Source organism: Symphodus melops (genome assembly GCF_947650265.1).
Source record: "Symphodus melops genome assembly, chromosome: 10".
In the NCBI taxonomy this organism is placed as follows: Eukaryota; Metazoa; Chordata; class Actinopteri; order Labriformes; family Labridae; genus Symphodus; species Symphodus melops.
In genome coordinates, this window is record NC_136700.1 from 24,520,245 (window position 1) to 24,546,318 (window position 26,074).

General features: G+C 42.5%; 1 protein-coding gene across 1 annotated transcript in view; it reads left to right on the forward strand.

The window, feature by feature from the left end:
• The first annotated feature begins 2,285 nt into the window (after window positions 1-2,285).
• Window positions 2,286-26,074, forward strand: part of lsamp (limbic system associated membrane protein) — a 329,152-nt gene continuing 305,363 nt past the window's right edge. Inside the window, exon 1 of the mRNA XM_079353795.1 lies at window positions 2,286-2,490. Within this exon, the coding sequence (XP_079209921.1) occupies window positions 2,427-2,490 (64 nt within the window). The 5' untranslated portion in view covers window positions 2,286-2,426. The remainder of the gene's footprint in view (window positions 2,491-26,074) is intronic.

Here is a 26,074-nt window from a genome sequence, read left to right on the forward strand (position 1 = left end):
TAGCGGTGACCTAGATTGCAGTACAGAACTATGAGGCAACCCCAAAGTGAGCAGTAAAAATAACGAGTCTGAACATACTTTGTATTTAAAGCTGGAAAGCACATTAATTAGTCGGATGAGAAATAGTAACATGAATTATACTGTGGAACATGCAACAATGACTTCATTAATCTAAAGGTAGGTACACACCTGCTGTCTGTCAGAGAGCGTCTAAGTGTGGGGTGAACTGAAGTGTTGGTTAGTACTCTGGCTTGTTGGAAGATGCACAATTCAGCATGCCGAATAGGCGCTAATAAATCACTCTGATTGGCCCTCAGCCATCATCTTGGAGCAATAGAAGAGAAATGAAAGTGCTAAAGGAGAAAAAAAAAGAAGCCCAGATTTTGAGAAACCCAATTTTGCTAGATTGCGAGATTAATCTTGCCAATTCAGAAAAATGTTTCATTGTCTTCTTTGGCATGATCATGTCTTACCAGGGTTTCTGACTACTTGTAGTTTTTTTGTGTGCATGTAGGCAATGCATCCTAAATATGATGAACGCTCAAGTTCGTGTAAACTTATCGAGTGAGAGCTCCACACTGCTGCTGCTCTGTCGCTGTCCATGGTGCTGATTGAACACACTCAGGACTCTGTTTGAAAGTCTGGTGTTCAAAATAGAAGTCATCTTGACCACAGATGTTTCCATATTCACACATTTATTCCCCTCACAGTCAGCTCAGCCCTGAAATCATCAACACCAGTCTTTGACATCCAAACTTTGCCTGGAGGACGGAAACTCTGCGGGCTGGAGATTTACTGTGAATTAAAGATACTTAGAGGTCACTGGCTTTGAACTCAGTGTTCAGTATGATCAGACACGAGTGGACTGCACAGTGGGAAATCATACGAAGTAGTTCAAGCAAGTTATGTTTGTGAGCTCCATGCACAGTGGCTATTGTTGAATACAACCCTGGCCGTTCGCTCTCTCCTCCAAACTTTTCCTCTCTCTTTTAAAGATGCACAAATAACTTGTCAATGTGATGAGGAGGATGTGTTTCCACCTATGGTGAGTGAAAAAACAAACTGCATCTTTTCCCTCCTTGCTGAGCCTTATTTGGCATTATCACTCTGGATTTTAGTATTTCTTTAAACATCAACCAAACTTGCTAATGTGAAATCATTTTCTTCCCACATAAAACCAGTGATTACAAACCGCCTTCTGTGAGGAGCTTTGAATATGTATGCAGTTTGTTTGCATGACACCATCAATTAAACAGATTTTGACGTGTTCACACTGTGTCTGTAATTTTCACATTGCTGGCTATGAAAGGGTCTTTGACTGTGGGGAGTTTCCTGATTTGAGTCAGTACCACTATGAAGGCTTTTGACACGTGTGCATTAATATTTCAAACAAGCATACAATTTGTTTGAATCGCCTGAAAATCAATTCAAGTCTCATTTTCTGAACTCTATATGTTTGATGGTTTTGTCGGGATCATCTACGACTTTTGCTTTGTGCCTCATGGCGCTGAATAGTTCTTATGGCAACATAATTCACCTTCAGCGTGTTCACGTGATTTCACTCCATAAAGTCGAGATGTAACATCAGTAAAAACAAGTTATCTTCAAGCAAAAAGCTGATGTGCAATCCGTGAATTAATAATTTAAAAAAGCATATTTTTGCACCTCATCTGATGACTAATGTGACATGAAGTCTTCAAGTCTAATCTGCTAATTATTTATCCGAGTTGTTGTTCCGACTTGAGCAAGAGTTGGTGAGCATGTTTTAACTCGAAAACTCGTTTTTCCGATGTGTCGACGTTGTTCTATATTAATATCATGTGTTAAGTAGAATATATTCATCCTGCGTATGTTAAGGAGTCAAAGGAAACATACTCAAAGTACAGATGATCAACAGCTAATAGTACTCAAGTACTTTATTAACGAAGACCACTGTCCTTAACTTGGTATTTCTTGAGATCTGCTTGTTTGGCTTTTTATACTAGAAAAGGTCTTTATGAGTTCATTTAAAGAATTCAAACTAAATATGAGTTCACTTTATGAACACATTCCTGTGACTCTACTGCAGGATTGTATGTGACTGGAGTTTTCTCACCTGTGGAATTAGTTTCTGAATTTAAAGTTAAGGTTTATTTTGTTTGGTCAAACTGTCACTTCTGAGCCAATGACGGACTCCTACCGACCACGCGCTCACGGTGTGTGGTTCCTGTAGGGGTCGCTCGTGTCCGCGTGCAGCAGCAGCAGCAGCAGCAGCAGGTGGAGCAGTGACAGAGTCTGCAGCTCTTGTGTTCATCAGCTCCGGTCAGGCTGGGATTTCTTCCTCCGCTCGGCTTCACTTTCAGCGCTTTCTCTTCTGGAAATTACCCGCTGGAGACGGAGCTTGGTCGGGAGGAGCGCGGAGCTTTTCCACCTGCTTACAGGACACCATGCATTACTTCTGGATACACACCGTGTGGATCCCCGGCGTCGCTCTCCTCTTTGGATTTCAAGGCAAGGGATCGTTTCATTGCTTTTTTTTTCATGTCATGTCGTGACGTTTTCCACTAGGAAACACTGGAGATGAGAGAGAAATGACAGCTACCGTGGAGGTTTCTTGTGCTGCTGACTCGAGTTGTGAAGGTATGTGAAGTGACTTCCCTTCCTGGAAACACTGACGTGACTCCGAGATCTCCTCATGGGGACTTTGTGCTGTAGAGCTCTGTTTGCTCTGAATAAAGTGAGTGATGAGCTGAGCTCAGCTGGCAGCTCTCTTTATGTTCAGTAGCAGTGTGGAACACAGAGAGGATGAAGGTCCAGCTGACAGCTTCAGCAGAGAGTCTCCTCTCAGCACACACACAAGTGGAGGCTGTCCCACTCTCAGCTCCACTCTTATGCTCTTACACTTTCCAGGTGTTTGTGTGTGTGTGTGTGTGTGTGTGTGTGTGTGTGTGTGTGTGTGTGTGTGTGTGTGTGTGTTCAGAGAAAATGCGGATGTCATTTTTAAAAAATCCCAGGAAAGAGACCTTTCTGTTTGTCAATCATCCTTCATCCAATAGATGGTTTAAACACTGCTCTCACACTGCTTTGAAGTGATGTTAGTGTGACACCTGTGGAGGATGAGAGAGGTTGTATAAAGTGTGGAGGCGGACACAGAGAAGAAGGAGCAAACTTCAACAAGTTGGAGCTATAACTTTAGCAAGATGGAGAGAAGGAGAAAAAAAAACGATTTAGTGTCCATCCATTCTCCTCTGTTTACGCCTGTAATTAAATGTCAGCGCTAAGTAATGATGCTCTGCAGAAGTACAGCAGCTTTCAAATAAATTGTGAGTGGATGGTGATGGAGTGATGACGGAAGTCGCACGCTGACCAATCAACTGCTCAGTTTGACTTGAAGAGAGTGTTGGAAACACATGCAGAGGTCTGTGTGCGTTTTAAAAGTTGCTCTGTAATGAGCCGACTGAGACGAGATGTAGTGTTAAAAAAGAGATAGAGACTTATTAAATCAGGCTTAATGATCCTCTTCCTGCTCGATCCTGAGCTGAGCTGTTCGTCTGCCAGATTAAAACATTTCATTTTTATTTCAAACATTCTTTTAAGCTGTGAACCTCATCGTTTTTTTTTTTTTTAATGATGTGCAGATACATAGCAGGAGCACATATCAAGCGTTTGCACACTGTGCTGAAGTGCTTTGAGAACATTGTCCTTAAATGTTGAAGAGACACACGAGTGTCGTGTCTGTGGATCTTCATCGTGTTGTAAAGCTCAGAGTTAGCCTGCGGGTCCAGACGTAATTGGACTTTGTGCCAAAGATGAGCTTCATACCAAACACAAAGACAAGGACTAAAGGGGTCTCCGGTTATGAATCTAAGAGCAAAGTCACAAACTGAAACTTATCCCTGATGTTAAGATGGGAAGTTAGATCTCTTTCTCTAAAATTTTCTGTTTCTGTCCACAGTCAGATTTTCAGTGTTGTGTTCGAATGATCCGGAGGTATTTCTCTACTCTGTACATTCAGATTCATATTGTATCATTCTCTGAGATGTCTGAATGCTGTCCAGATTGTTTTTTTCTTATGTGGGATGAAGACAGACTGTAGTATCTATTCACTGATGAGAGGTTTCAGCTCGCTCAGCTCATTTGTGGTTAATGCCTTTGAATGGTGCAGGAGGACTCTTTATGTTTGTGTCCTGTATAGTACAGTGTTTCTGTTCTTCTGCTTTCATTAACTGCTCATGTTAGTGTCGTCAGTGTCTTGTAAGCTGATGAGGGATGGGCACCCAAAGAGTGTTTTATGGCACGTTGAAAAAAACTAAAATCTAAATACTCTGATCCCATGTTAGGTTGGTATTATTGAAGGCTCTCACTCATGTTTGGTGCTGAGATGGTTGTTAAAGGAGGAAAAGTCAAATCCTGGTTTTATTGACACCAGGGTCAGAAGAAACCTGAAGTGAGCGAGCGGACTGAGCTGGGGGTTTTTTTCTCCCGTGTATCTTCTTCTCCGTTCTCCGTACAAAATGAGGTCTTTTATACCGAAGTGATGTCATAGGGAGAGGGAACATCAAGAGATGAAAATGAAATCCATGCTCATGATTTCCATCTCCACCTTTCTCAGTCAGTGACTTATCAAAAGTCTGTTCCCTCCTTTCTAAGTCTCGTCTCATCAGTGAGCCTCCCTCTCCAACTCCAGCTGCTCACCTCACACTCCAAGTCCTCTTTACTTTTCCTCGTCCTCCATTATGACTTATTTTGTGGCTGTTTTAACCTCACAGGTAAATCACAGTTTGGTCTTATTCTAACAAGGCGGCAGGAACACACAGTGTGTCCTTTATGCCTCCAGCAGGGGGCTCTGAAACAGAACACGTCCAGGCTGGCGGGGAATCATGGGAGTGATTCTCTCTGCTACTCCACCCTCGATGAAAACGAACTCTGAGTTGACTGTAGTCGAGATGAACGGGCGACCGGAAGAGGAGAATATGCTGAAGTATGCAAGGCATGCAGGGCATTTACATGACTTTTTATTCATCACAGAAGCACAAACAGCAAGAGTACGGCAGCTTTCAGGAGCAGCTCGCGCTTCCTCGTGCAGCGGTCTTTGACGTAACATCCGGTGTTTCCATGGCAACTCGTGGCGGCCACCACAACAGGACAAAATAAAATTCAGCGTATTGTACCCTTGAGGTGTGAATCCTGGTTCATCTTTCTAGTTCTTATTCTGTCCGCTGGCTGCACAGTTAAAACACATTATTGACTGTCAAGGTTTTGATTCAGTGACTCTGACATCTTTTGGCGATTCAGTCTCGGTGAGTCAATAGTCACAAAGAAAACACGGCTGTCTCTCTCGGCAGCAGAGGATCTCCTGTTTTCTTTTTGGAGAAGAGATCTGCGATGTCTGTTTTGGTTTTGTGTGACTGCACCAGCTCTTTCCGGCGTCGTCTCCTCGCTCCTTACATCATGTCCAAACAGCACAGCAGTGTGGGATTCTGCTTCACATCTTGCAGCATCAGACGCTTACAGTCCACCCTGCGGTTGTGAAATATTCATTTCTCTGCTCTGTTTGTTTCAGTTTCCCTTTGCAGACAGTTTGACACCTGCAGCTTTAGTCTTGAAGGTGGACAAACAGAAGAGTGCTGCTCTGTGTTGACGAGGTTTTGATGGCGGTGAGCTGAATACGTTTTTTCTCTGGTGATGACAAAAGTCAAAGCACAGCATGTAAACCACTGAGGGGACTCACGTCTGTAGAAATCAATGGTATCAAGTTGATTTTGTTGCTTGTGTTGCATGTTATTTGGCGCTACCTGAGGTCAATGTTGGAAAGACTAAAAGAAGAAGACTTGATCTGGTTGAGCAGTTTATGAGCCTCAGCAGGTCGTTGTGATGTTAAGGGACACAACACCATCCATTGTGACACATCCTCGTGACTGATGCCAAAAAAAGCTAACACCTGTAAAGTTTCTCTCTGCTAAACCATTGGACAAATTAAATCACCTGATCAGCTTTTTCTTAATTTCTAAAATAACACTTTGTTTTTATGTCTTCATCCAAACTAAAATCCATCCAGTCATACATTATACTGTGAAAGTGTCTGAGGGTGGGGGGAGCTTCGGCTGTCCTCGGGGTTACTTCAGCACCTTGTGGCCTCGTGGGATTTGAATTAAACAGATTTTATATTGTCGTCCTCTGAATTTTATATCAAGACCACCACTGATCGGCACACTTTTCCTCTTCACCACTGGGATTAGAAAGAAAACACCTTTTTCTAATTGAACAATTCACTTCAATCCATTCATAATGAGATATTTATCCCCCGGCTACAGCCGCAACCTTCCAGGTGTCCCGGTCTGAGTGAGGGACACGCCCCCGGCACACAGTCATATTCACGGTCTTGGTCTCTCCCTGCCTTTGTCTTGGTCTTGGTCCCTAAATGTCTCTGCGTGACGTCTCGGAGCACTTTGGTCTCAGATGTGTCTTGGTCTCGGTTGGTGTCGTCTTAACAACAACACTGAGACAGAGCCACATGACACCCTCACGGTGTGTTTGGATGCACACAGCACTCATGTGACACCTTCCTGTCACATGTTGCAAATACACGCCTGATTATTTGTTTCCTTCTTTAAGAGTCAATACAAATCAGACACAAGAGTATTATAGGATTACAGGATTAAAGCGTTTTGCTTGGTGTAAGTATCCAAGCGTTAGATAGACGCACGCATCCTCTCTCTATTAATCCTTCATTGAGACAGGTAATCCTGTTGAACACCTCTGAGTGCTGCTGGAGTCCCATTCACACAACGATTGGCTGATGTGTGCGTTCATGTTCACGAAAGAGAGCGGGAGATTTAAGAACAGAATATTTAACATGTGTAATTGAAGATGTGTCACTTGACTAACAGGGGTGATCCCGTGTCGTCGTGCAGTGCAGATGGTATCCCGAGGTGTTTTGGGGATTTTGCAGATAACGATAATGTTTTGCATCCCTCAAAAATGTCTGAAAAAAAACTCCAAAAGTGTCTTAGTAAAAGTCTTGCATTGTGCTTGCATAGTGTTGGTAATAGTGCATCAGATGTTGTTAATGGTATTTCATTCATTAACTTAAAACTGACGTACTATAAAGAAGCACCAAAATCACCAGAAACAAACCAGATACAGGACCTCTTCTGGCCCCTGCGCCATGCCCGCCCCTAGGCTAATCTTATTGTGGTTTTGTTTCCATCCGTATTTGACTGTTGGAATGTACACTGGAATGTACTCTATGCCATGATGTGTTCATGGTGGTTAATAAGCACATGATGAAGCAAGTATGTTGTGGAACCATCTTCACCACACGCATGCAACACCTGGGTGATTAACATGGTGGACTGTCAGGTCGACTCTTAGTGGAGAGAAGAGAACATGATGACAGACTGTCACACAACAGTGTGGAGCGGTGTCATTTTAAAGGTGCGAGCGAGTTTCAAAAGAAGCCTTTTTTCCGCCCTCCTACATCCAGTCTGGGTGTCCCATCAGAACAGACTGATGCTGTCAGACAGCTTAATGATGCCCGTCTGCTGGAGCTGCAGCCTGCATGCTGACAAACACAGTAGTGGAGCCCACACACACACTGCAGCCGATATGTTCCAACATGTGAAACAGGATCTCTCCGAGGCTCGTCTCTTCATACCTGACATGTAAATATGTCAGTGACAGGACATCAGATGTAGGCCCGGGGGATAAAACTAAACCGTGTTTAAAGATGTGTCTGTTGTGTGCACACATTAAGAGAAGGAGAATGGTTGTGTGTTTACTCTGAGTGCTCAGGTTGGACCCAGTGCGATGACGTTTATTTGTCATTTAATCGCACGCACAGTAAACTCTGAGTTTTGTGAAGGTAACGTGCTTGTGTCCCATTCTGTCCACATCTTCTGTTACTCTGCACAGCACCCGTGTCAAACAGTACGTCAACCTTTTCTTCTTCCATGATTCCCTGAACAACACGTCGGCATGTCAAAGCTGTTAAATCACACGTCACAGCCCTGTAACAGAGACGTGACTGCGCTGCATATCAAACGAATGGCATTCTGCGCGTGCTGGAGAGCATGTGCATACGGACACAAAACAAACACGGGCTCATTTGGTCCTGCAGCCTTGTGGCTCTCAGCTCAATCAGCGAGGTGTATGTACTGCGCTGCAGCCTGGCGTCTCTAACGGTCACGGCTGTCTCCCATGAACCATCGCTCCACAGGCTGAACCAGCATTCAGAGATCTGCGTGGGTGTTTATCATTTCAGGACAAAATCATTGATGCCACAATTTCACTGTTAGCCTGTTTGTGTTGGGCATGCATGTACAGCAGGGGAGCAAAAACCTTCCTCTCCTATCTCCTTTCTTTCTCTTTCCTGGTTTTGTATCGGTGTTCTGATGCCCTGGATTGATTAGGATACAGTGCTGCCACCTTATATGTGCAAACACGTGTCGGACTTCGTCGTGGGCCGATGACGGGTAGATGCCATCGAGTTTTGAATGCAGGTGAAACCTTAAGCCAGGTCCAGTCCGGATTGTATTCAACATCTCCTTAACCGTCCCAACACAAAGTGATCCTGTTGGACCAGGGGACAGCGAAATGTCCAAAGGTAGAGGTTTCGACCTTTCTTTGCTCGTGACACCACTTCACAAAACTGTGGCGACCCCAGGCGTCCAAGTCACAAGTACGTGCGTAGCTTATTGCTAAAATCATTTTGTTTTCAGACATCTAATAGTTTATCCACTGTGTTGTATGTCAGCATTTATTGTACCCAAGAAACGAAATCAAATGAAAACATAGACTCCCAAAGGTTCCCGGCCTCACGATGCTCACACAGCTTTCCTCAGTTTCCTCAGCTACAGTCTGCAGGGCTTCTTCTCGGCTGGAGGGTTTATCATCCCACATATTCTTAAAACATGTGAAAAAATGGAGGTGAGGAGACAATCTTTTTTTTTTTTTTTTTTTTTTCTCATCAGTTATTTCCTGTTAAGAAGCAGCAGCTGAAATGTGTGAGAGCAGCCTGCAGGTATGAACTCACCTGTCGTCATGGAGGATGACCTCTTCTTCACACTCCTGTGTGTCTGTCAGTGTCACAGGTTTACAGGACCTTTAAAGTCCAACATCCCCCATCGGCTCACTTTGACTTTGTATCAGCTCCATGATTGATGCTGCCGTGAACAATGACTGCTGTTTCCCTCTTTAGGTTCGTGGTTTGTAATTTAGACGTGTCATCATGATTACTACTCTGCATTTTCATAACTGTGGGAGTTAAAGCTGCCTGGCTTCTAATGATAGTATTCATCACTGGATCAGTTTGAATATTAATTATACACTCGGGGATTATTGCATTCACACCTTTTCATTAGTCTCACTTCATTTTCATGACACTGTCATGAATTAGCCTTTTGTGTGGCAGTCTTAACAATTTGAGTCCTGTTCCTGCCAGGTGGAAGTCACAGTCACTGTAGACGTCTGCTCGTCTGTGTGGAGTCATGTGGTGGTGATGTTTGAAAAAGCTGCAAAAACGACAGTACTCCACCTTCATTTAAATGTACAAAACATGTTTTCTTCTTTCTTGGAGGGAGAGTGATTTTCTGGAAAAGCAACAAGTCATGTGATAAAAAGTTAAACGTACCATATATAGAATTTTAAAATCATAATTAACTGACTTATGTATTGTTTGGTGTACAAACATCAGATATTTCCAACAGTTATCAAAGCCAGAGAAATCTTTTATTTTATAGTTTTAATGGGCAGCATCTGTCCTGCTTTTTGTTGCCGTAGAAATACCAGCTGTTACATCATTGGCTGCTGCGTAAGTAAGCTTTGAATAGCTTTCATCGAGGCGGGAACATGGAGAAGCAAAGAATCACTCCCATGATTCCTGCCAGCCTTAAAGGCAGGGTTGGTCATTTACTCCACATCCTCTTTTTAAGGTGTTGGTTGAAATTGTCTTTAGGTCCTGACAGAAATTAATAACTCATGTGCTCTGAAAAATGAAGAAAAAAATATGTCATCTGTATCATTTTGTAAGTCTGTGAAATCTTTGACCAATGTCTGCCACGAGGTACCAATCTGATGAACCAATCACAGCCTCCCTGCTCGTTCTCTTCCTTGTGTGTGCTCTGGCTCACACTGAAAGCTAGTCACTGATGACAGAGTTTATACTGAGAGTTTACTTACCGCTGAATGAGACATGAGAGGACGTAGTTTCTACACAATGAAGAGATGAGCTGAGGTCTGCTTCTGGAGCGATGGCTCTGCATGTAAGTGAGGGGGTGTGGCTTAAGAGGGAGCACAGAGGGGAGGAGTCGGGTGTTGATGGAGCACTGAGGGAATATTTCAGAAAATTACCAATCCTGCCTTTAATGTCATCTTCTGTCTTTGTTTTGAATGAGAGCCCCCTGGTGGTGGAATTTACATACTGCGCTTTCAAAAGATCGGAGCCTTTTTAACCTGATCATTCTGTGAACATAATGGATGAATCTTTTGACAAGGACGTAAAAGACAACGCGAAGAACCAGCTGAGATCTCAGCTGTGACTAACATGCACATAAAGTGCATAATGTACACCATCCTCTGGTGGTCTCATTTAAGATGTTCCTCTGTGATCATCACATTATCTGTTTTTGTAATATCTTAATCCTTTATCTATGTTGTTCATTGTTAAATTGAAGTCATAACGGTACAAGAAGAATGTGGCAACCTGACTCCAGCCTCATATCTTCGACAGTGTATTCATTTAATTAATTCATTTATTTGCCACACTTCCAGGTTTCCTCTTGTAACCGTGGTCCAGCTGTGGCTCAATGGTAGAGTCAGCCTGTCAACTGGAAGGTCGGGAGTTTGATCCCCAGCTCCTCGAGCCACGTGTCCGATGTCCTTCTGCTTCGTTGGCATCGTTTGAATGTGTTTGAATAGGATTAGTCACTTTGGATGTTCTTCTTTACTCAGCAGCCTCTACCATCAGCGTGTGAATGAGTCGGTGTGACCTGCGGTGTAAAAACGCTTTCAGTAGTCAGAAGATTATAAACGATCATCATTATAAAAAAAGGCGACACAAGCTGTGGTTGATTTACCATAAAGCCTGAGTGTCATTCCCTCGTGTTGAGTCTGCAGAAATACAATCTCACATAATCAGTGTATAACAGGCTCAAAGTGTCTGTGAGGGGGGAGCCCTCATGTCATAAACTCCCCGGCTTCACAGAGGGACTCCGTTAAGCCCTCGCAGACTTAGAGGGGGAAAGACCTCAAAGTCTGTGAGCTCTTGGTGTGGACAGTCAGGATTAGAGTGTTTTACAGTCTGTGCCCAACACCTCCTGAACTTCACTTCTGAGATATTTACTGAAGTGTCAGTGCATTTGTTACAGTCACATAATCCCTTAAAGCAGCTGAATTGCTTCATTGATTTTTAACCTCTTAGGTCTTATAGTCAGATACGTCTTCAGGATTTTATTATTATTCGTCACAATCGATCCCTCTTGTAGTCCGTGCACTGCATGCAGTTATCAAATCCAAGATTGTCCTTGTTCAGAAGAGCTGACATATCTGAGCTTCTCTCATTTAACAACACTCAGTGCTGCTTTCAATCTTTTACCTTTTTCTTTGACGGATACATTGAAAGTTTCCCAATGAAGATATTTGGCTGAGAAAACAAATACACAGCTCTTAATGACACTCTTTTATGCATTTTTTTTTTGCATCATCAAACGAGGCCTGTGTTATAAAAAGTAACGCTGTCTCTCGGCTCCAATGAGATGATTGTTCTGTTCAGCTTTTTGAAATTGTGTTTGTAACATCAAGTAAAGCCAATCAGTGTAAATTAAAGTACAAAAAGCTGCTGTGCTGCAGCGAGATTAAAATGAGTTTACTCAGCATTGCCTTCTCTGTGTGTGTTTGTCACATCTGCTTTACAGTGGAAGTGTAGCAGCACCTGAGGAGGATTTTAATGGCATCCAGCCAGACATGGTGTGTGTGTGTGTGTGTGTGTGTGTGTGTGTGTGTGTGTGTGTGTGTGTGTGTGTGTGTGTGTGTGTGTGTGGTTTGAGGATGAGTACACAGCTCCCTCCAGCAGATACCTGCAGTCAATGTGCTACTGTTGATTTTAAACCTGCTGTAGGCTACAGTAGCTTATCTTTATTTCATTCCATGTGTATTTAGAAGGACCTGTGCTGGCATCTCCTGCTGTGTTCATCATCTTTATGTCACACCTCAGTGATGAAGAAGTGTTTGCTTGTGTTGTTATTCGAGGAGAGTTATTATTGAGCTTTAACCTCAAGTGCTCAAAAACGAAGCTGATGCAAAGTCCTGCAGTTCCTCAAGTCTCCACTAGAGGCTGGCTGCAGAAGCACGTGTTGTCACAAACAATCCCATTAAAAAAAAACGGGTCATTGTTTGACTCTAACAAGCCTGAATCAAAACAAAAAACTAACAGGTCTAATGAGCTTATGTTTTTATCATCTGTTTCGATTTGAGGAAGGATAAGAGTTATTCATGATAAGACGTGTCGCTGACCTGACTGACAGGCGGTCTGGATTTAAACATTCTCCTCAGCTCCTCCTCAGCTCCCTGTCATTAGGTTGACTCAAAGCTAGGCTGAGGCTGCAGCACTGACTTCACGAACAGATGGCTGACATCACTCAAGCTTCATTCATTAATATTTACAGTCTATGATATTTTCCCTCAGCCATGGTAGAATTGGCTTTGGTCTATGATTATTACCCCCTGCTTTATCTCCCATATGCTGCTGGGATTCATCTTGAGACATTCCCAGAGAGCCGATCATCATCCGTTACACAGAAATATGTCACCGTGTGGCAACAAATGGTCCAGTCTCCTCGGACATGATTTATTTTCAGCTAGCAAGGTTAAAAAAACAACAAAAAAACAGATTCTTCAACGAACATAGAATGACTTTTTCAGTCTGGATGTTCGACAGTTGTTTGACCAACAGGGGTTGGCATCAAGACTGGGCTGGATTATCACATAATTGGAGACGCCTTCACAAAGTGACAGAGATCATTTGCAAAAATAACTGATTAAAAAAAAAAAAAAAAAAAAGTCTGTGAGGTCAAAGTGTGGAGATTGCTGAGCTTCCTCTGCTGACTGATTGTCCGTTCATTCATCCCAGTTGATCTAATGTGTTGTGGAAATGATCAGTGTAACATCAGAGCAAAGTCACCGACGGTCACAGCAGCTATTTGCTAACATGATGTAAGTGGGAGATGATGTTGTTGCACAGTAATGGATTTACTGTCACATAATGAACAGTGTTCCCTGAACGACCTCATGTTTGACTGTGGAGCAGACGAACAGTGAGGCTCTGCACACTGATGTGGTCTCCTCTTCAGCAGGACCGTTTGGGTCCTTACACCTGACAGTCGATTTCTGCAGCCTCCGTGCTGTCAATCATGTCTCACACCTCCGTCCATCAGGAGATTGAGCTGTCTCCACACCACTGACAGTCAGAAAATAAACCCTAATGGAAATATTTACAGTCCGACTGCAGCCTCTGAAGTGTTCACCTCTAAACTCTGCAAACTCTTTCAGCTCTGCAGTGTAAAAGCAGTTACATCCATTACACACAGGCTCCAGCGGCTTGCTCATACATACACATTTCACATAGAATCAATTCACTTTGGGACAGCTATGGGAACACAGCAGCTATATAAACATAATTTATTGACTTCACACTCTTCATCCGGCCTGCACAGCCTCATCGTCTGTGAAAATGAAAGTTGGATCAGAAGAACACTACAGCGACTTTCATTCGACTTTTGCAATTTATGGGATGTTAAAATGATGGAGAAATTTGACCAACCTTTTGATGAATCCATCTAACTAGCTCGACTGGTTTCCACTGGATCCATGTGCACAGTGTTGCCTCCCTCACCTTCATCTCTATGGTGTGCTTCTGAAGCGTAACCACAGCAATGAACCACAAGATCGCACAGGATTAGATACTGTAGAAGAACCTGCAAACGACACCTTCCTTTGTCCTTCCCAGGTTCATTTGTGGTTCATTAGGTTCCTGTTTTGATGTGGTCTTGATGACGTGATGGAATACACGACCAGGAGTCTGAATGTTGTGTTTTATTTTGAAATGTATCCCACTGCTCTCGGTGTTTCCTTGTCTCCTTGTCTGACTTCCTGTCTGGGTCGATTTGCTCTGTTCAGCCTGGTGCATGCTTGCAGCGGTCTCTGTTGAAAAATGACTCGTTTATTGTGCGCACATTTTGAGCGAAAGCCAGAGACAGACGGTGGCGCTTGCAGTGCAAACACGAGCATTGAGCAGAGAGTGCACGGTTATTTCTGGAGTGAACGATGCAGACAGAACACGTCCAGCACAAATCTGCAGAGAATGTTTGAAGCTTGGTCATTTCAATACGTAATAGTTCCTTCTCAGTATGAACACGCTGCCTGTTGATCACGACAGGATGGAGACAGCTGAGGAGACAGTTGGTGGCTGAGAAGGATCAGAGCCCGAGGAGTTCAGACCTGCAGCAGGTGGAGCCGTGCTCTCACAGGAAGTTCTTCATACCATGAGTCCAGAAACTTCTGCAGCCAGCTGACAGGAGCTCATTATCCAAACCCAGCGGATCAGTTTGTGTGAACAAGAGAGCGATACAGAACACTGGATATGTAGGATTTATTCAACGTGACCAACATGATCAAAGAGTTTGCACAGCTCTCTGACAGCATCACTTAAATTTCACTTTTGTTTAAAGTCCAGCCTTGTTGGAGTCCGATGATTGAGACGTGTTTTTGCTCTGCATCACTAAGTGTCAGTAAATCAGATAACATTCAGGCAGGAGGATTTTTAGTGAGTGCTATATGAAGGATATGAAGCGTAGGCCTTTCTGTCGAGAAATACCCCAAGTTTTAATCAATATATTTTATTAAATCAAGTTTAAAGCATGCATACTTTTTTTCCCCTCTTACTTCAGAAACATTTAAAAACCCTGAATCACTATCCTCATAAACAACCCTCCCACACCAACAAATAGACCTCTTAGTTAAAATAAAAAAGTATATAGTTCACACATAAGTTTGAAAAATGTATAAGAAATTAAAACTAATATATACATGTGAGAGTAATATCAACAACATAAATACATTAACAGCCTGAGTTTTTACAGGAAGATTTCATTTTGAAGTTGTTCAGGGGAAGTCATTTGTCATATGAAGTTTTCACTGAAGTAAACTCATCGGTTCTGTGCAGAATTATCTTGGAAACAAGACAAAGACATAAAACCCGAGCTGTTAGGGCCTCATGTGAATAAACTCTGAGAGTTGTTTTTGTCCAGGATGTCAATGAAGATGATAATGTGAAAACATTGCTTTTTAAAAAGTGTAAATCCACAAACTTGTTTCATAGACGCCCGAAAAACCAATTCTGGATTTGGCACAAAAATGAAAAAACATAGTCATAAATCACTGCAAGTACATCACCTTAGTATTGTGCTCTCTCTCTCTCTCTCTCTCTCTCTCTCTCTCTCTCTGTCTCTGTCTCTGTCTCTCTCTCTCTCTCTCTCTCTCTCTCTCTCTCTCTCTCTCTCTCTCTCTTCTCTCTCTCTGTCTCTCTCTCTCTCTCTCTCTCTCTCTCTCTCTCTCTCTTTCTCTCTCTCTGTCTCTCTCTCTCTCTGTCTCTGTCTCTGTCTCTGTCTCTCTCTCTCTCTGTCTCTCTCTCTCTCTCTCTGTCTCTCTCTCTCTCTCTCTCTCTCTCTCTCTCTCTCTCTCGTGTATTCTTCCCCTTGCTGCTGTTCTTGCACTGTACCTGTGTATGTGCAAACATTATGGCACGCTGAACATTATCTATTTATGGATTTTCATTCACAGTTGAGCACAAGCGTCTTTAACCTTTATATACAGTCGCCAAGAAACGTGAACATATAACCAGCCTGAAGTGGACATTCAACTTGTTGTTAACACCAAACTCTTCACAGTGCGTAAAACCATTATAGCCAACATTAAAACACACTGACGTAGGGCTACTTAACTACATGCAGTTTACACAGAACAGGAGGCCATTTTATTCCTGATATGCACATCTGGAAAGTAACTCATCTGCAAATAGTAATAGTGTCGACTCACAGTAATGGATACATTAAAAATGAAATGCTTGTTAGCCTCCTGCGAGGATCAATGCTCTGACATCTGATAAGAATGTAAAGTCGTGCCCTTTAATTCAGACTGCTGCTGTTTTAATATTGTTCCCAGGTATCAGCTGTATCCTCAGGTCTGTAGTATTCTCCTGAAAAATGTATGCAAGTGTGAAATTGCAGCCTCCTACACAGCCCTGCAGCCCCTCAAATCCTCCATTATTAATATCAATGTTGAAGAATCTCCCACTCTGTGAGATCACGTCTCTCCCATATGCCAGCTCTCTCTGCTCTCAGCCATGTGAGACTAAGCTGTTTCTCTGCTAAACCTCATTCACCCTCTGACATTTTACTATTTTCACTGAAGATGAGATCCTCTCGAGAAGGCCACACATTTCAAGTGTTATCAGCCTTCATAACGATTTCATACTTTTCAGTTCAACATTTAAGGGAGGCGTTTCCGTTTCACAGTTTGGAAATGAACCAGAAATATATTAGAAGAAAAAGCCAGAGATATTTTAAAGGAGACATATTGTAAAAAATCCACTTTGACAGTGTTTTTGGCTAACCTGAAAACGTCCTTTGTTTGTGGTCTGCATAAGTCTTACAATACAGAAAAAAAAATCTGTTTTGAATTTGCTTTCCTTGTGATGTCATAATGGGATTCTGGTGGGATCCTCTCCCCTTCCTCTGTTTTCTCCACCCATGGACTCCAACCCCAACCTAGAGTGAGACTTTTGCACAGGTCGGTGATGTCTACTGGGAAAACTCATAAATCATCTCACTACAAACAAATGATGCCGACGAGCGAGGGTGGGGATGGTGAAATGTTTAGTCACTTAACAAGCACATGGACGATTTTCAGAGGCTTAGGAAATATCTCACTACGGACTCAAACAAATGATGAGAAGAGTAACATACCTCATATGTAGCTGTGCATTCAGGAGGAACAGAGAAGCAGGAATCAGTCCTCGCTGTAAAGTTGACACATTTATTAAACGATTATGTGCTACATGAAACTCTCAGACGTGTAACTTTTTCAAGGCATCAAATTGCAATTCCATATTGGTGGGACGCTGTGAAATCTGCGAGCGGGGAGCATCAATTGCTGCCACTGTCAGACAGCACTTCCTCTCTGCATTCAGTTTCAGAGGTGTCATCATGATATCATTTACAAGCCTGATGGTGAAGGTTTCAGCACTGACTTTACTCTTCCCTGGACGTGTCAGGCACACAGATGGACAGCTACACGGTCAGTTCATTCAAACACATGAGTCAAACAGCATAAACGGTGTCAACATTGCGAGTGCTAGAGCGAGAACCACCCAATCATTGGAGAGACACTTTGATTGGCTCTCACTTGGAAAACATGGCCAAGATGATTGAAGTCAATGCCAACAATCATTTGGCAAAGTTAAACTGAATATAAAGTAAAAGTGACACAAAGCAAACACACACTGAAAGACTAGGGGGCCTAGGCCATTTGATTATTTTTTTGAAACTACTGACATCATTAAATTGGCGGTGACGGTAAAGTTTGGGTTTGGTGAATAGTCTGAACTGTTTCATCACGTCCATGAGCCTTTTAACTTGGACCAGGTTTGTGAATTTATTGTCTCTTTTTCTGTTTCCCCTCCTGGTGCTTTAACCATCATGATGCTGACCTGAATCAGTGCACTCTGTCCTCACCCACACAACAAAACCATTAGCTTCCAGCTATTTGTTTAATGGTGTCCATTGATTCCCACAGGAAGGGAGTCAAATACAGAATCACCTGATCAGAGGTGCAGCTGCCTAATGGAGAGGGAGAGAGAGAGAGAGCGAGAGCAGGGGAGGAGAGAGAGGCATTGTGGGAGTCAGTAGTTTAAAACAACAATGGAAGGAGGAGAAAGAAATCCAAACACACACGGTGAGGAACATCAGGCACTACTGTATCAGACTCTTTGATAGCATCCAGCCGCCTGAGGGCTTTATATTTTTATTACTTTGGTGATGAAGGGGGGGGAATATTTCAACATTAAGGTGTCTGAATATCTGCTGTCTCTAAAAAGGGGGGCCAAAAACCCAGAGATGATTATTTTTGTAAGTGTGACTATAACACAGAGGATTTTTGTTTCTGCACTTACTGCTGCCAGAGAAAGATCCGTCAGATTACACTTCCTGCTTTACTTCTCACCATAATGTTCTGAAGTTATTTTGTTCTTTAGAAAGAAGAAAAGTAAAACCATCTCCTCCTCAGGTTCTGATGTGTTGTGTGTCTGTGTAGCTGACCCTGCAGGGAGTTATTGAGAGCAAACCATGAGACTCCACAGTGACAGGTCTGAGGACACCGTGTGTGTGTTCAACCCAAGGTTCACTCTCCTCGTGTTGTTTGGCATCAGGCTCTGTTGTAATAAAGTCATGGAGTCAGGAGAGGCTCAAGAAGAGGATGTGTCCCCACAAAGAGGGGAAAAGACACCCAGGAGAGACACACACAGATACACACACTCAGCTACACACAGGGCGGCGTGGTGCCAGAGGTCAGTCGGCTGGCTGCCTGGAGTCAGGACAGAGGACAGGGAGCAGTGTGTCACAGCAGGAGAGAGCAGGATGGGATCAGTGAGGGAGAGCAGAGACACGATGTGTCCCAAAGGTGAGATAACAGTGATGGAGGTTTAAACAGAGCTGTCTTCAGCTGAGAGGTTACTTTAGGTGAAGGAGAAATACCTCATGCATCCCTCCTCTCTGGTCTGCCTTGACTTCCCTGCAAACAGAATCATAATGTGTGTTGTTGTTTCAGCTCGTTACAACCCGCTGCTGTAAAGACTTTACAGCGTGAGCCCCTCAGACCTTTAATGACAATTTAATCAGAAGGCCTTAATGTCGCCTGCTCCCTCGTGCCTCTCTGTAAAACACATTCATAGCAGCCATTCTCCAGTAAATAAACTCAAACAGGTTTAGTGTACAGCTTCGAATGGAGAACCACAACACTGCAGGCTTTAGAAGCCAAGCGAGAGGCTGGACAAGAAGTGGAGCACCGAGCACTGAGTTAATGGAGTGCATGCATTTTATGCCCTTTTGCATTTAAAACAATCTCATTAAAGTAGCCCAGGCTGTTTTATTAGCAGCATAACTGTGTTTCCTATATGGTTTTAAATAATGAATATGTGGAATAGTCCAGAGGTGTAATCCTCCCTTGTGAAATGAGAGAGTAAATCCTTATTTTAATACCTGTAATCCTGCAGAGCCCGGGGGAGGCAGCTTTACAGAGAGATCAGCTGTAACGCTGATAGCACTAATAGACCGTGTGCTTATTGATTGTGCACGATTTATGGGTAAAGGTCTCTTGTAAAATGTGAATTATAGTCTACTATTCAGAACAAAAGGAATACAGAAGACTGTGATTGTGTAGATACTTAATTGTTGCAGAGCTCAATTCAAAAAGTGTTTGGGGGGCTTTTGGGTTCGAACGTTTGAGGGAAGCTAAACAGAGTACGGGTCTGAGTTTCCCTTTTTTCTCCTCTCGTCTGTTATTATTGTTATTATTGGACTTATGTTGATGAAAGTTCTCCTCGTATTATCACCCACAGACACTGAGAACGGCTCACCTTTCTTCATCTACATCACAATTTTGGATTCAATGTCGGCATGTTTTTCGAGCTGCAAGTGATGAAAAAACGTTGCTGCGCTTTCTTTGCCCTTAAGATAAAATAAAAATAAGACAATCCTTTATTTATCTCACAGATGGAAACCTTTACAGTGTTACAGCAGCAAAGCAGCAGAGGAAAATCAAATATATAAAAATGTCAACCAAAAAAAAAAGATTTTATATTTATTTGCATCAAATTTCTTTAGGCTGTTCTTTTTTTTCACTTCTTTGAAATCATTAATACTCATTACTATGCAGAGATCTTCACTTCCTTCACATCTTTAGGTAACTTCTCTCCTCTCCAGAGGATCCACATCATACTTACAGCCCACGTACGGGGAATAGCTTCCAGGTTTGACTTAGCTTCAGGGCACCACCGATATGGGATTTTGCAGCAGCGCAAGCTCCACCAATCAGAGACGTTGCTGTGACACTCGTCATGGGTCGTGTTTTTCTTTCTCCCAATATTGCGAGTACACCATGTTTTTCTTCAAAAGGTTGATGTCATACAAACTTGTCTCCTACAGGAGCAGAAAGCATTGTTCCACACTCTGCCTCTGCCTCTGATGGCTCACAGTCAAATCTGCTATGGAGAACATGAATGTATTTTCTTTTTACTCCCGGAGCCGCCCTCGACACTCCTGAAAAAAATTAGATCATTTCTGCAAAAGATTCTGCAGCCAGCCTCAAGTGGACACTTGATGAACTGCAGGTTTTTGCACTTCAGAATTTATCCTGTTTCACTGACGTTGCATGTTTTGTGATGAAACTGTTTCACAAGAACACATCACAATAACAATACTTAAAAACGATATATCATGCAGTCTTATATTGATTTTTATTTTAATTTTTTTAAACTTGTGTGTGTTTCCAACATTAGGTGTGTGAGAGAACGTCTCTGTGGACCAAAACAGATCAGCCTCAAGTCTCCTCTCTCTCTCTCAGAGGATTCTGTTCATCTTTTTTTTTCTGTCTTTCTGATCTGCTTTCCTCTTTAGCGTCTCAGCTTCCTCCTCACAGAGCACCTTCATCTTCTTCTCTTGAGGCAAAGCAAACAACAGCACATGCTCCTTTATTTACATTTAGAGAACCTCAGTGTTTACTCCTTTAAGTGTCACGACTTACACAAACTGAAAGTAAAGTCACATTTGAAAATATAACAGATGACACTTTTACAATCCAGATGTTGTTTCTTTGTTTATTTTTGTTTGAAGGTATTTCCCTCTGTCTCTTTTTGTCGAGGTGCTGTTCTGATTCATAACACATTGTTTGTTTCTCATCTTGTTTTTGTCCGTGCATAAAACATGGTCAAACGTGTCCAAGGGAAATTTGGATGAAAGGAAACAGCTTGTAAAAATGATGTTGGCACATAAAATGTTTTTAAAAACTGTTCTTGCTCAAACTAACTGAAAAATATTGTTCAAAAAATAACAAATGAACAGTCAATGAAACAAAATCCTGGATTCAGTTCAGCTTTGTAATTTCAATAATATCTAAGCTTTCACATGTTGCATTTAAAATAGAAATTGTTAGGCTTTTATTGTGTATTTGTTTTAGTGTAGTGAAAAGAAGTATGGACCCTGTGGTAGATTGTAAGTTAACTACAGAGAAAGGAAACACATGTTTGACATCACAAGATGGATTTGACTGTCAACAAATAAAGGGAAGGACACGAGATACAAGAAATAATAATTATGTTTTCTAAGATCTTAAACAATAACTGCAAACATGGAGTGTGTCAGTCAGCATGGTCAGTAGTATGAATGTGAAAGTGTGATAATGAAGTGTAATGAAGCAAAATAAAAGGACAACAGAAAGGTGAGAGAGACAGACAGAGAGACAGACAGACAGACAGAGAAACAGAGAGACAGACAGATAGAGAGACTGGAGTTGGAGTCTGGCTGAATCACTATGAGTACAGGGAGACGTTGCAGAGACTTTTCTACAGTGTGCTTAAAGGGACAAAATAGTGATTGTGATCTTGTCCCCTTAGTTGGACCATGGATAAGTCTCCACAAAAAAAAAAAAAAAAATCAGTCCTTAATTTATCAACTTACCAGTTGATGTGAACAGCCCTACTTTTAAGCGAATACAGCAAATCTGTCCTGAGTGCTAGTAAATGAGGTGCTGATTTAGTCACCTTTCTTACAGCCCAACTGATTCCCTCTGACTGTTAGTGGGGAGGATCTTGACTGTGATCTTGGGCCCAGTATGCTAGATAATGACCTCCTGCGGGGAGCTCTGGGAAGTCTGAAGGCAGTTTAGCAGAATTGCATCAGCGGGCGTGCAGAATGATTTCATCTGCTAAAGCTTTGTGAAGGTCTGTCTATTACACATTTCAAGTCTTTTATGCTCGCTCTGTTCTCTCACAAGGTTGGTCGGTTCAGTAATGGCTCATTAATGAAGTATTAAATGTAAACCTTATAACCTTAAAATTCACGTATTCTTCTCCTCATCATCCAGTTTAAATAATTCTTTGAGCGGTGTGCAAAGTGTGTTGTTGTAAATCCACTCTGATCCTGTATTTGATCATGTCTATAAACCCCTCTATTTCAGCCCTGCTCAGAACAGGCTGTTTCTGTGTCTGTAGCTTTAAATATGTAAATGAGCTGTGTATGACCACGCCCCCTCTCTGGAAGGGCTCGGGTGTACTTGGTGCTTTCTCGCTCCATGTCCTATTGTTTACAGTGAGAAGGCAGACTCAGGGGGCAGATCGAACACCTAGCTGTGGGAGTGTCACCCACCTGGGGGAGAGGCTACTGCCCTTTGTGATGTCATGAAGGGAAAATCTCCAAACTGCCTGTTTGAGCACACATTTTCTGAAAAGTGGAGCAGAAAAGACAGAGAGGGTGGACTTTTCTCATCATTGGGGGGTTTGTAGACATATTAGTGTTAGAGGAACATGAAGTGTATTTTGCAGAATATGTGACCTTTAATACTCAATACAATAACACGCAGTTGTAGAGAACAGCAAAGGACCCTAGCTGTGTTTAAGGAACATTTTAAGTTATGTAAGTTTTTGTCTTTGTGTTGCTTTATCCCTGCTTTAAGTGTTATTTACATGCTCCTTGATATCTTTAAACTACCTGTTGCTTAACTGATTTAAACTCCAGACTAAAACGGTCCAATCAGAGTTCTCTGAATGCTGTGCTGTTAGCTTCAGAATCAATGAAAGTTTAAAGTGAAGGGAGGCTGTGTGCTGTTAAAGCTCCCACAGGGAATATTTATCCCCCACAGCTGATGGAGCTCTGACTCTGCCCTCTCTAACATCCTCCTCTTAAAATGGTAGATGCATGGAAAGGACTCAGAATAAGCAGGAACTATTAGAAGACCTAAGGCAGGAACATTGAACTAACTGAGGGAAACAGAGACACAGATTATAGCATGGACTCATGTATCACAAATAATGAACATAAAACTGCTCTAAATATGAACTGTATTGTTTTCGTGTGTTGTGTTTTCATGATGGTCCTCCTTTCATACATCTGAGTGCAGTCTAACGCCACTTTCTGCTGAAAAAAATCTTTAGACAGTAAAGCATGATGGGATATATTTCTTGGATAGTGACCATTGGTTGTACGCTGCTTTTCACGATGCATTGTGAGCCCTGTATTGAGCTATGTATAGTATCGACGCAAACACAACCCCGGTTTTCCAGCTTGTCTTGGGACTTCCAGGCGTCTGTTGCCCGAGGAATAACTGCTTGTTGCTGCTAAAGTGAAGGAAAGGGAGACGGACCTTACCTGGTGTAGCCTCGCTTCGACACCATGTTGTGTCGCTCTCTAGAGCAGCTGGCCCTTCATGGCTCCAACACGTGTCAGACTACAGTTCATTACTACATACATTACTAGTTGTATCGAAGCATGCGTGGCCACATGACACTCAAGCTACCAATCGGCTACTCTCGGTAAGTCTGTAACAGCTAAGAGGAGAAATAACATTGATTTTGAAGGAAGATGTTAAAAATGTAGGTGTTCTTTAACGCATGAAGAAAAGCAGTAAGACAAATCAAGAGTTTGTGTTAAATGTTTGAGTTAAAGGATCAATCTGTAAGTCTGTACTGACAGAAATGATGAAGTAATGATCAGACATGAAGGAACATGCTGTGTTTAGGTGCTGGCTGCTCTGAGATCAATGCAGCAGCCAGTATGTCCTCCTTCTAACTTTAGATTCCCCCCCCCCCCCCCCCACACACACACACACACACACACACACACACACACACACACACACACACACACACACGGCCGTTTTGGACACCCCTCAGTTTTGCAAACAGACTGATAAAGAAAATAAGGATGAAGTATCATTATTGATGTGAATGTCCAAGAACAACATTAATGAAGAGGGGTGAAAGTTGTATCATGTAATGTATACAGGTTTATAATTGAATATTATCTATGATCCCATACTCACATGTACTACAACGTTCTCCTTTTTTGACGTGAAGGTAAATTATTTTATGAGATCATCTTGAATCCCTGACAGCATCAACATGAACTTCACAGAAACTGTCGGCTGAAAATATATCAAACAGGAAACTTAAAGAGAGATACTCGTATGAGACTCTCATACCATGCAGTGATGATTGGGTATCCAGCCTTTGCCATGAAACATAAATATTCATGCGCATATGTTATCATCAAATACACCTTAGGTTTGATCATTTCAGCAGATAGAGGGAAGATGAGATGGATTTAGCACAGCCTCAGAAGTGTGAAGATAGAAGACCCTATATTTGGAAGTCGGTGTGTATCTTACACTTGTCTAATCAGGTGAACACCTCGCTTTTCCTGTTACATAACTGGTCATTCAGAATTATGCCATCAGGGTCAGGGTTAGGGTTAGGGCTTTTTGTTCAGCTCCTCAGCCTTTCACACCTTAACGATGTGATCCAGATGAGATTAAATCGTGTAAGAATAGTTACACATTTCAGTGGCTCAGAAAGGTCAGTTTTTTTTTTTGTTTTTTTTTAAAGATTTGTTTTTGGCCTTTTGCCTTTAATGATAGAGGGAGGAAAGTGGATAGAGTCGGAAAGGGGGGAGAGAGTGGGGAGAGACATGCGGGAAATGGGCCACAGGCCGGACACGAACTCGGGCCGCCCGCGCGCGAGGACTGAGCCTCAATACGTGGGGTCGCGCTCACTACCGCTGCGCCACCAGCGACCCCAGAAAGGTCAGTTTTGACAAAGAAATGATCTTTAGGTCCTGACAGTAATTAAGATCTCGTGTGCTCTGAGAAAGGAACAAAGACAATCCGTCGTCTGTAGCTGCTGTAAGTCTGTAAAAACTTTGACCAATGTTGGTTGATGGTTCGTCTTTTATAAACCAATCAAGCCTCTCTACCCCATGCATGCACGAGCCCACACTTAAAGCAGAAGCTGAAATCCACTTCTGGACCAATGGCGCTAGTGCATGTAAGTGAGAGGCGTGGCTTTATAGGGAGGGGAGGGGGTGAGTGAATACAGGGAAGGGAGAGGATGCTTCTTTTAAAATCATGCTGGTTTATAAAAATGAATGATTGAAGCCTGAGTGACGTTATCCGCGTTTGTTCCTGCAGGGCGCTCTGGACGTCCATCGACAGCAGCCGCCATGCTGGAAATCCTGTCTCAGCCTAACTTTTAGACAACCTAACGACAGGCTGAGAGCTTGAGCTGAGGCGAGTTTTAAGCCTGTTGATGAACCATTACATCGTGCCCATCGCGTCAATCATGTCAGCTTAGCATCTAACTATGGACAACATATGCTCTTCAATATGTCAACTGAGGTTATTTAAAAAAAAAAAAAAAAAAACTCTGCACAGTGTGTGCCAGTGATGATAATAAATAATCAGACCTAAACATGTTATTTTATTTTGACCTGTTGTGTGTGTGTGTAACACTAGTGGACACTTGGGGAACTGCAGGATTTTACACGTTCCTCATTGGTTTCATTTTTCCATTCCGCAGGTTGCATTAGGGCGTAACCAGCTCAGCACCAATGAGGTAGCTGTATGGCTGTGTCCTTTTAATGACTCAGCTGTTGAATGTTTTCGGCCTTGAGAACTGATGATGTGAAGGTCGAATCGAAAATCAATGCCAACAAGTAAGAAAAAAACCACAGGAAAAAAGAAAGAAAAAACTTTGTAAGGCTCGTACACATCAGGCTGAACAAAACTAAATAAATTACCTTGCTGGCTGGCTGAAATGTTCAGACATAAAAGCTTTCAGAGAGAGTTTGCTGTGTCTTTTTATGACTTACAAAGACTCGAGGCGAAACCTTTGTTTATATACTGGCTTTTTATCATCATGATGTGGGAGTTAGACACAGTAAACGGGGTCTGAAGTCACTCTGTGTTGCCTGCTCTTTTGCGGCTATTTATACTCAAGGTT